Source organism: Panthera pardus, unplaced genomic scaffold (assembly GCF_024362965.1).
Source record: "Panthera pardus isolate Hobbes unplaced genomic scaffold, ASM2436296v1 HiC_scaffold_20, whole genome shotgun sequence".
Classification (NCBI taxonomy): domain Eukaryota; kingdom Metazoa; phylum Chordata; class Mammalia; order Carnivora; family Felidae; genus Panthera; species Panthera pardus.
The window spans coordinates 65,140,512-65,152,830 of NW_026526766.1; the positions used below are offsets into that span (position 1 = coordinate 65,140,512).

Below are 12,319 nucleotides of genomic sequence, written 5' to 3' on the forward strand. Positions count from 1 at the left end.
ATATTCATGAACTGTTTATTTGCACTTGAATTTAGAGATTTCTCTAGAGAACATGACTGTCAGATCCTCATGGTTGTGCATGTGTATGTATACACTCTCAGATTTCCTGAACTAAGGTTATTAGTCACGTATTTGAAGACAGGTGGCCAAATTCTCAAATCAAGTGCGTATGCACAAAAATTACCCAGTTTCAAACTAAAATATTGACCCTAAGTCTCTCTGTAATCTACTGGGGCTTGATGGGATAAGCCAAACAGCTTCTTTAGTCTTTTTCTGTTGGGGTCCAATCCTTTTCCTGTCTTTTGACAACTTCTTTGGCTGAGACACAGCCTATAGAAAAGGACCAGTCAACACCTTGAACAGATCTGGTTGTTTGATTTCATGACTCTTTTTTTCCTAGACTTTACCCTCATCTTGGGCTTTTTAAGGTTAGCTGATAACCACTGGCCTATCAAAGCAGTCAAACGAGAACAAGATTTAGAAGAGAATATGTTATGCCAAAAAGTTTGTTTCTGCTTCTCCAACTCCAAGCTCAGTGTCTTATACAGTTGTATGTCTCTCAAGATTCCTACAGTATGGCCTACAAAGGTATCAAAAGTTAGAGCAGAGCTCAGTAAATTATTTCTGCAAAGGAACAGGTAATAAACATTTCTGGCTTTGTGAGCCATATAGTCTCTGCTGCAGTTACTAGATTGTTGTTTTAGTGCTAGCAGCCATAGACAAAACATAAAAGAATGGGCATGGCCAGATTTGTCACATAGGCCATAATTCGCCAACACCTGAGTTAGTAACAGACAACAAAATGCATCTGCTGGATTGAATATACACATATCAAAATTTGATTCTTTGAAAGCCTTCTATAATATTTTATTTATTTATTTAATCCAGGTTAACAAGGACTTTGGGTCTATTTTTTCTACTCTTTTGCCTGGTGCTAATGCTATGCTTGCACCACCAGAGGGGCAAACTGTATTGGATGGTCTGGAATTCAAGGTTGCTTTAGGAAATACTTGGAAAGAAAACCTAACTGAACTTAGTGGTGGTCAGAGGTGAGTAATCCCTTTACAGATTTAGAATTTCTCAATCCTCTTTTACAATCCATCATCTCATTGCCGACCTATTTGCTGTTTTGTTTTGCTTAGCTATCTTAAATGTAGAATTTAAGGAGGTTAATATGTAAGACTGCAGATTGTAGTTAGAACTTGTGATTAAAATAGTAGGCAACAAAGGAAATAAGGGTAAGCAGCTAGAAAATGAGATGAAATGTATGAAAAACAATTGATTTCAGACATTGGGAAATTAGTAGCCCAAGAGTATGAAACCTGTGAGCAATAAAACAAAAGTGCTAAGCTCAGGGTTCATGTCTGCCTTTCTCCATAGAATTTCTGGATTGCAGATGCAGGGAGGGGGAATCAACACAAATCATAGTAGTTTCACTAAATTAAAGAAACAGATTAGAATTTTGGGAGGCCCCAGTAAGCTGCACCCTAGCATTCAGTCTGTAATGTCCCTGAAGTGAAGGCTAGTCTTTACACACAGCAAAAGTTCATTGTAAGCCTTGAAGAAGTCAAGCTGATCCTCATGTAACTAAAGTGTTTCTCAGAACAAAGCCTAATGCTTTTAAAGAAAGACAACAAAATTTGAGACTGTAATGGAACACAGTGTCTAGTATCTGATAAAAAGTACTGGACAGAAATCAAGAAAATGACGTGTAACTTAGAGAAAAATTATTCAATGGAAACAGACCCAGAAATGACAGGTGATGAAAATAGCAGACAAGGAAGTTATAGTATTACATTAATTAGATCTAAGAATTACAAGGAGAAAAGAATGTGATGAGAAATGTAAGCTATAAAAAAAAAAAAAAAAAAAAGAATTTAGGGGGCACCTGGGTGGCTTGGTCAGTTAAGCGTCCAACTCTTGATTTCGTCTTAAGTCATGATCTCACGGGTTGCAGGTTTGAGCCCAGTGTTGGACTCTGCACTGACAACGCGGAGCCTGCTTGGAATTCTCTATCCTCTCTGCCTCCCCTGTGCCCCTGCTCACATGTACTCTCTCTCCCAAAATAAATGTTTAAAAAAAATTTTTTTAAAGAATCTAGTAGAATTGCTAGAGATAAAAAATATGCCCAAAAGGAAAAGCTCACATGACATTAGCAGATTAAACAGTGTAGAAACGTGAGTGAATTTGAAGACACAGCAATAGAAAGTTAAAGCTAAAGTGAGAAGCACAGAACTGTAAACAGTGACCTGCGGGGCAATATTAAGCCATCTGACATATATGTGATTGAAGTTCCAAAGAGAGGAAAAGATAAAGAAAAATACTTGAAATAATGGCCCCAAATTTTCCCGTTTTGATGAGTTCTATAAACCCACAGACTTAATGTCTATGAAACCTTGGTAGGATAAACACCACACAACCTCTCCCGTGACATACATACAGTAACACAGCAAGCCATGTTATATGAAATTGTGATTTGTCTTCAGGCAGCCAGAGGCATAGTATTACATACCAAGGAACAAATATAAAAATGACTTCAGGATTATTGTCAAAAACTATGCAAGCTAGGTATCTGGAACAACATCTAGTAAGTGCTAAAAGAAAAACGTGGCAACCTAGAATTCTGTGTCTAATCAAAATATTCTTCAAATGGAAGTCAACGTAAATATTTTTTCAGAAAAACAACAGCTGGAGGAATTTGCTCTCAGCACAACCGTACAAGTTAAAGGAAGTTTTTGGATGAAGGGCAGATGATACCAGATGAAAAAACTCAGATCTGCATAAAGGAATGAATAATGTTGGAAATAGCATGCTGTAGACTTCAGGGAAGTTTTTCCCCAGCCTTACATGGTGATTCAGACAATCGGCATACTAAGGAAAAACTTAAGAGGTCATGTGGACTAACTCCTTACCTGCAGAGAGCCAAATAATTAAAGCCTACTGAGAGAAAATTGTGAATATTCACATAATTAAAGACCGTTGTTAATTTTGTATTTTGTCCCCTGTAGGATGTGCAATCTGTAATTCTCAAATTGTTCTCATGTGCCCTATGATGCCATCATGTAACTTTTATGTATGTAGAAAATACCAAGACCTGTTAATTTCCCTAAGGAAGGCCTTTGCCATTTTTATGAGAATAGTACTCCCCTGATTGCATTTCATTATGATAAAATTCCTAAATATTTTAACAGTCTAAGACACCTTCTGGTGCCTGTTAACCAAAGTTGAATTCTACAGTTCAAATCCCAACATCTAACTTTTTTGCCAAAGTCCTAGATAATGTTTTGAGGAGAACAGAAAATATATGCTTACTTTCTTTTTGAGACCTGAAAATTATTTCTATAATTAAGATGATACAATTTTCACATAAATACCATTATTTTACATACATACCCAGCATACTAGTTTAACTCTTGATGAGAATTTTTTTTTCTTGGTGAGGTTTTTTTTTTTCCCCCCTGCAAAATTAAGTTGAAAGAAAGCGCAATGCCTTAAACATTTGGTACAGAGAAAGCCAATAAAAAATAACTTTAGGTTGCTTGAGAGACCTCAGCTGCCCTTTATAGAAGTAGATATCAATCTCACTGTTGTTTTTTATGGTAAAGAAAAAAATCTAAGAATTATCATGATACCTGATTAGAAAAAAAAACAGCTACAGTAACTGGGATGGTTAGCTAGAAGAGAACTGAAAAAGAGCTATAGAAACTCAGATGTGTAACCGCAAATTTTAAATAAGGTGTATTAGGATTCTCCAGAGAAACAGAACTAGTAGGGTATGTTTGTGTGTATAAAAGGAATTTTCATCTTATCGTGGAGGCTGAGAAGGCCCACAGTTTGTTGTCTGCAAGCTGGAAACCTAGGCAGGCCAGTGGTATAATTCAGTCCGAGTCTGAAGTTCTAAGAACCAGGAACACTGAGGCTGAATATCCATGTCCCAACTCGAGTAATGAGGCAGGAAAAAACAAATTATTTCTCTACCTTTCTTACGATTCAGGCCTTCAGCAGATTATGTGATGTCCAACCACATTGGAGAGAGCAAACTGCTATACAGTCTTCCAATTCAAATGCTAATTTCACCCGGAAACATTCTCAGACCCAGAAATAAAGTTTAGCCTAATATCTGAGTGCTCTGTGATCCAGTTAAGTTGACACACAAGATTAACCATCATACAATTGTTTGAATTTCTGACACTGGGAATTACTTACTCGGTCATAATCTATACAATTTACTCTTAAATGGTGCCAATAAAGAGTGTGTGTGTGTGCGCGCACGTGCACACACACACACACACACGCACACACGTGCACACACATGCAGACATAGTAAAAGTTTGAAAGAGGGTACCTAAACCAGTTCTATTACAAAGATAGTAGCTGTTGACTGTATACTTACTTGTTAAGACTTCACTCGCCTGCTACCAAGGCATCTAATAGCAACTGGGGAAGGAAAGAAAAAAATTAACATGCTCTTTCCTTAAGGATAAGTGCCAATTATAATATCCTGATTATTTGACGGGAAAGAATGTAAACCTGTTTCAAGATAAATAAGTTTCAAAATAAAACTTGAAGAGAAAAACTGAAAAGCTGAAATAAACATTTTAATACCAACAAAAGTGTTGAACTTTGAAACTTTAAATTATTTCCATGGCAGTCTTTCAGCTAAATCTGCACTATCCATAAAAGGACAGCAGATTTGCTTCAGTATTTTGGTAAAAAATGATAAAATCAAATTTTGATAACTTTTCTTCTGGTCTTTTCTTAGGTCTTTAGTGGCTTTGTCATTAATATTGTCCATGCTCCTCTTCAAACCTGCTCCAATTTATATCCTGGATGAGGTAGATGCAGCCTTGGACCTTTCTCACACCCAAAACATCGGACAAATGCTGCGGACTCATTTCACGCATTCTCAGGTGAGAACCAGGAAGACAATGTCTCCGTGATAGTTTTCGTATAGTATGTGTTTATTCAAAAACTATTCTTTAGTAATGGCCAATACGAAGATATTTAGGATTGAAGAATATGAAAGCATTGTATCTCTTTAAATATACAGTGATTATTTACACGTATGCACATTCGAATAAGGAAAGAAGGTTTGGTTTACTGTTACAGAAAGAGCCAGGCATGACTATTGTTGGTTGTATCATGAGGGAGAGTCTAAGTTTTTCATAATTAGAAATTAAATATGGTTAATGTCATTATTTTCTCTAGCTTGCTGCCAAAGGATACACAATCAAAGCAAGACTGGCCTAGGAACATACCTAGGCATCAGAAAATCATGTGGTACTTGATGGGGTACCCGTCATTTTTCCTGGGTCGGAAGTAGAGAAAAGCCCCTTTAAGAACAGTTAGTTTTTATTGAACTGTTGCTGCAGGAGCTGGGGCTGCCAAGTATGGTTATATAGATAATGCAGTGTACAACTCGGGGGTTTCACTTAATCGTAGTTAGCATAGACTTATTTATTATGGTCCATTTTTACCAGGTAACAGTGAAGTGGTACCTATTTTGAATTCTATAAGTGTTCCATTTGACTAGTGGTAGTGCTGTGGGAACTTGTAGCCTTTGATATTTTTGCAATATCACAAAGAAAAATATTTCACCAGAGCATTTAGAGCTAGCAACAAAACAGTGATGCCAGCTGCAGAGGATAGCAACAAGCAGTCAACCAGCAGGAAATAGTAAACTTGGGTAATGAAGCACTCAAGGTAAAATTAAGACTCCTAAAACCCAAATATAGAAAGCTAGAATTCATTTAGGTGCCTAATATTATAACTATTTGTTACTTGCATTTGCTTTGAGCCACGCATTGAAAGAAATAAAATCAAAATATCTCTAGACAATTCTTAGTTCCAGAATAAAAACAGGAGTGCTTTTCTTCAAATTACAAAATACCTTTTATGCTTTTTTTCTTTTTCCCTCAAGTTCATTGTGGTGTCCCTAAAGGAGGGTATGTTCAACAATGCGAATGTCCTATTCAAAACCAAGTTTGTGGATGGTGTTTCTACAGTAGCCAGATTTACTCAGTGTCAAAATGGAAAGATTCCTAAGGAAACTACATCCAAGGCAAAAGGACCCAAATGACCACCTTTGAAGCTAAAAGTACAGATTTACTCCTTTACCTGACCTGTTTTTTTAAACATAAAGACCTTGGGATTTACTTATTTATGTAAAATGTAATGTTGTTTTGTTACTTAACCTGTATTTTCTCTTCCTTTATGTAATCACTTATAAATGAACATAGATGCCTCTTAATCAGTGTAACTATGGTCCAGTTACTGTGATTGTGATTTTATGCATGTCCTCAAATGTTTTTTCTTACACAATTCTTTATACTAGGGAGCCGGAGATACCTGGTTGGTGGTGCATTGTTTGTAAAAGCTAAAAATAAAAAGAAACAGATGGAATTAAGTTATAAGATAAATATAGCTGATAGTCAGCTTTTAATTAGTTTAATTCCTAAGGTAATATTAATGTGTTTTCTGTTGTTAAGAACGTCATTTAGGTAAGAATTATAAAGCAAGTGTCTGGACCAACAAAGGGAACACACAGGAAGCTGTTAGGCATGCACCAAGCTATTTGTTGTTAGTTCTGTGAAGATACAATGGCAGAGCCCTGATTGAGACCCAGATGGGAAACCTTTTGAAAGATTCTCTCACTTTAATGATGTTTGGAGATCATGTTTCTGTATGCTTAGTAATTGGTCTGTGCAATCTTAAGTTTTTAAAAAATCTTCACTAGTATTTTAATAGAAGCCTGGGAGAAGTTATGTTGCATTAAGTCTCCTCATGTTTTCAAAGATTTTTGTTATTAGCCTTTTCATAATCCAATTAATAACAGTCTTTTGGTGAATGAGAATGTAGAAGCCAGCAGACTAAACCAAATTTATCTTTTTCCTTGAAGTCTGATGCATATATAAATAGATCCACCCATTCTACTGAAAGAACTCAAAATTTGATGATGATTATATATCTTAGTGATTTCTGCTTTCCAGGTCAAAAGGTTGAAGTTCCTTTAAGAACTCAAAAGAAGCGCTAACAAACAGCATTTGGTTACTATGTGTAGTTCTGCATCACCAGAGTGTCTCCAAACTCTGAATTTTGAAAGCGCTCACATGATCTAATCTGATCTTGAGTATATTATTTTGGCCCTGTATCCCTTCTTGATACTCAGTTCCTTTATGTTACCCTTTCCCTAATATATGCTTATGGTTCTTGGCTTTGGCTTTAACATTCCTCATCCTTCTCATACACAACTGAGGATGTCAGATAACATCCAGGTAACTGATACAATGGGACACACTGGAAAGGACTGAATCTGGAATTCATTCTGTCCACTATGGGAGGAGAGGGAGACAAAGTTATAAATGCTGAGTTACAGCAAGTCTGATTTCACCTATAACAGACAGGAGTTTTTTATTTCCTTTCAAATGTATTGAATATTATTTGCCAAAACAGTTCAGTCGGTTCACACTTGCAGTAAGATCACATATCTGTTGACCACAACCCAGTCAGCACTGGCTGTTAGTCTTATTATTTCTGATTTACTAGTTATAAAATGGTAGTTCATTGCTGTTTTAACTAACATTTGATAAGTAACTTGTGAGGTTGAATATCTTGACATCTGAACTAATTTTATTTACCTCAGATTTTCTATTTGCTTCCTTAATTTTTGTCTCCTATATATCATGCTTTTTGATGATAATCCTCAAACATATTAAATTTTTATGAGTAATGTCAGTATATTGTGATTAGAAGACGACATGAAGGGGAGAGTCGGGGACCTTTAAAGTTCTGCAATAACATAAGTAACCTTTACAGAGCTCTTTCTAGACATCAGAGGCTATTCGTATTTGCATCTGTTTTCACATTTGAGTAAGTACTGTTGATCGGCATTACATAATTGAGGAAATTGAATTGAGCACAAAAGTTAACAGACTTGTCTGTGGTGATAGTAGTTAGAGGCAGAGCCAAGATACCAGTCTTGGCAGTTGGGTTCCAGAATATTACCTTTCTGACAGTTTGAACATTTGTGTTCATTGTACATAATAAATTTAAGACACACCTGGGTGAGCAGTATGCACAACATGAGAAAATTATTTCTAGGAAGAATGTCAAACATTTGAAAAGGATTCCTTCTGGGTTTGGGCCGGGGGGGCGGGGGGGGGGGTTTGTTTTGGCATTTCATGTACCCTAACAAATGCAAAAGCAAAAACTTGAGATTCCATTCTCTTCTGATACAGTGAGGTAATCAAATAGGCCAACCACTCCCGCAATCATGTCGTCTGCAAATCAGGACAGGTTTTCTTCCTTTTTGATCTGTGGGCCTTTATTCCCCTTTCTTCCTGTACTGGCTTGAAGTTCCAGCACTGTGTGGTATAAATAATGAGAGCTGGCATATCTTCCTTTTCCCCAAAATTCTGAGGAAAGCATTCAGTCTCTCACCACCTAAGTATAATGTTAGCCATAGGCTTTTTGGTTTATATTCTTTATCTAGTTAAAGAAGTTTCCTTCTGTTCCTAGTTTGGTCACTTTTATCATGGATGGGTTATTGAATGTTGTTCATTGCTTTTTCTGCATTGATTATGATCATGTAAGTACTTTAGCCTGTTAAGAAAATGAATTACATTGCTTAATTTGTGAATATTAAACCAGCCTGGTATTCCTGAATTAAACCCTGCTTGGTCATGGTCTATAATTCTCTTTATGTAGAGGCATACCTTGTTTTATTATGCTTCACGGGTAACTGCGTTTTTTTTTTTACAGATTGAAGGTTTGTGGCCACCCTGCACCCACCAAGTCTGCCAGCACCCTTTTTCCCCACAGCATTGGTTCACTTTGAGTCTGTCACAGTTTGATCTCACATACTTTCAAACTTTCTCCTTGTTATATTTGTTATGGTGATCAGTGATTATGACTCACTGAAATCTCTGATGATGGTTAGCATTTTTTAGCAATAAGCTATTTTTAAGATACATACTTTTTTAGACCTAATGCTGTTGCCCACTTAATGGATTACAGTGTAAATATAACTTTTAAATTTAAATATTGGTTTCAGGAGTAGAACTCAGTGATTCATCACTTACATACAACATCCAGTTCTCATCACAAGTGTCTGCCTTAGGACCCATAACCCATCCCCCAACCCATGGCCCTCCATCAACCCTCAGTTTGTTCTCTATCAGTAAGTCTTTTGTGGTTTGATCTCTTTTTGAGTATTACTCAGCCATCAAAAATCAAATGTTGCCACTTGCAACAATGTGGATGGAGCTAGAATGTATTATGCTAAGTGAAATAAGTCCATCAGAGAAAGACAAATAGCATCTGATTTTAAGAAATCAAAACAGATGAATATATGGTAAAGGGGGGTATAAATAGAACTTTTATATGCACTGGGAAAGCCAAAAAAATTTTTTTGCCTTGTTTTGCTTGCTGTATTGTAGTATCAAACTGAACCCAAAATGTTTCCAGGTTATGCCTGTTTTATAGGATTCTGTTTGCTAATAGCTTGGTTGTGATTTTTGTGTGTGTTCATTAAGGGCTTTCGTCTGTATGGGTTTTGTTTTGTTTTGTTTTTACTGGCTTTGTTTGCTTTTGGGGTAATACTACATAAAATTAATTGGGAAATGTTACCTCTTCTATTTTCTGTATAATTATATAGAATTTGTGTTAACAATTCTTCAAATATTAGATAGAATCCTCCTATGAAACTCTCTAGGCCTGGAGATTAGGGGGCGGGATGGGGGGAATAGAAATACAATTTCTTTAATAGTTATGGGAATGTTTAAATTATCTGTTTTACAACAAGTGATTTGTGATAGTTTGTGTTTTTTGCTGAATTGTTCCATTTCATCTAAACTGTCAAATTTGTGTGCAGCAGTCATGGTATTTCCTCATTATCCTTTTGATGTCTTCAAGCTCTGAAGTTATCACTTGTTTCATTCCAGATATTGGTAATTTTTGTTTTTTTCTGTCAGTCGTGATGGAAGTTTGTCAATTTTATTGTCTTTCGAAGAACCAGTTTTTTATTTCATTTACTTTATTGTCTTTCTGTTTTCATTTACTGATTTTGTCTCATTTCCTTTTTTCTGCTTTGGGCTTATTTTGCTCTTTTCTAGTTTTATGGTAGAGGTTTAGATTGTTGATTTGAGATCTCTTTTTGTAGCAAGCAATTAATGCTATCATTGGCCCTCTTAGGTAGTAATCTTTTAGCTTCATCTCACAGATCTTGATATGTTGCATTTTCAACTTTAACTTCAAAATATATTCTAATTTGCTTTGACATTTCTTCTGACTATTGAATTCTTTTGGACTCTATTTAAGTTTCCAGATAGTTCGGGATTTTCCAGGTAGCATTCTCTTACTGATTTCTAGTTCTGTTATGTCAGGAATCCGTTTGTTTTAATTGTTAAAAAAGGATAGATTTAGAAAACAAAATAGGTACAAATTCAGTGGTCTAAGGTTCTACCTTAATCTATATTCTAGATAAATAAAAAGTAAACCCAAATTAAATAGAAAGGTGGAAATAATAAAAGGTAGAAGTCAACATATACAGGACAGAAAAACAATGGAGAAAATTAAGCTGACATATTGATTTTGTTGTTTTGAGAACCAGGTATCTGTAATTAGACCATTCAGGCAAACCAGAGAAATTACAAGTCACTAATATCAGGAATGAAAGAAGAGTTGCCACTGTGGCTTTTACCTAAATTAAAAGGATGCAAAATTATGATGCTTTTCATGCCAGTAAATTCAATAACTTAGACAAAATGGAAAATTGGAAAAATAAAACTCACTAAAATTGACAAGAGTAGACAGAACTTGAATAGCTTCACATCTGTTCATGCAATTGAAATGATTAAATATCTTCTCACAAGGAAAACTTTAGTTCCATGTGGTTTTATTTGTAAATATTACTATTCAAAGACAAGGTGGGGGGGGGGGGGAGGGGAACACTTCCAACCTGTTATAAGGCCAGGGTTCTAATACTAAAACTTGACAAAGACATAAAACAAGAAAATTACAGCCTGGTAGCCCTCATGGTCTTAAGAGCAAAAACCCTGAAAATATTAGCAAACTGAATCTGATAACATTTACAGGCGATAATAAGCCATTTTCAGTTTTTTTTCAATAAATGGTACCAACAGCTAGGTATTTATACAAAAAAAAAAAAAATTGCCCTTCACAACATACACAAAAAAATAACTAAAGATGAGACATAGGCCTAAAAGTAGTAGTTATAACACTTCTAGAAGAAAACAAAATTTTTGCGACCTTAGATTAGGCAAAGATTTCCTAGGACACACCAAAAAAACACAAACCTCAAAAGAAGAAGAAAAGTATCAAGCAACATTAAAATTTTAAGAATATTTTCAAAAGACAGTCTTAAGAAAATGAAAAGTCAAAGCACAGAATAGGAGAAATTTGGAATGTTCGGAGCTGACAGAGTTGGGTGCAGAATGTGTCAACTCACATGTTGATGTTGGCATGAATGGTGGGCAGAACTGTCACCTAGGCATAAACCAGGGTGGGGCAGCACTCTGTGCTAGCAATACTGATAGCATTTTCACCTCCATGCATTTGAATGTTTTTGTTGTTTTTTTAATGGTGGTCTCACTTAAAAGTGTCTTTAATGAAGCTATAAAATTTTTTTATCCCCCCCCTCCTGAGTACGTCTTTTAATAATCTGATAAAATGGGAGTTATATTATAAAGCATTTCTGCATACCAAAACATGGTTCTTTTGCAGAAATGCTCTTATTTCTGTTGTAGTCTGAAATAACTTTTCATGGAAAAGCATTTTTACTTGGACAGGTGACTAAGACAAACTATGGTTATTAAGTCTATGGCATTTGGTTAGACATTTCTTAAAAATGAACAGAATGAACCTGTCATATTAACCTGACATTTGTTGCAAATACTAAAATTGTAGCTTTCAAATGAAAATTAGAATTCTGGCAAACTTGTATTTGTCATTGTGAGCTGGACATCTCAATAAAGACTGTTCTGATAATACTGGTGGTCATATTAACAGGATTTTTTTTATATTGTATTGTGAAATGTGTTAACATTTTGAAGATCTGCATAACCCAATCAATGGTGGTTTCCCTTGACTAATATGTGATGCTACAAAATCCTGCATGGGTAAGTAAAATAGCCATTCTAAGTACAGGAATCACCCGTTAATTTTAATGGTATAAGGGGCAATATTTTTATTAATGGAGTTTCAGATTCCACATGGCAACTAAGAAGCGATCCCTTGTTGCATTGTGTTATTTGTATCAAGAAAGGATTCTCTACATTATGTAATACTCCAACTACATATT

At 35.5% G+C, this 12,319-nt stretch overlaps 1 protein-coding gene across 2 annotated transcripts in view; it reads left to right on the forward strand.

Moving 5' to 3' along the window:
* SMC2 (structural maintenance of chromosomes 2) overlaps positions 1-12,008 on the forward strand; it is a 69,302-nt gene extending 57,294 nt beyond the window's left edge. The window contains exons 23-26 of one of the 2 annotated variants that reach the window (XM_019454307.2): positions 889-1,049; positions 4,763-4,910; positions 5,921-6,097; positions 8,761-12,008. In XM_019454307.2, the coding sequence (XP_019309852.2) occupies positions 889-1,049; positions 4,763-4,910; positions 5,921-6,079 (468 nt within the window). In that variant the 3' untranslated portion in view covers positions 6,080-6,097; positions 8,761-12,008. Of the gene's footprint in view, positions 1-888; positions 1,050-4,762; positions 4,911-5,920; positions 8,065-8,760 lie in introns of those variants that run through there. The other variant, XM_019454306.2, reaches the window with a different exon arrangement.
* The last annotated feature ends 311 nt before the right edge of the window (positions 12,009-12,319 follow it).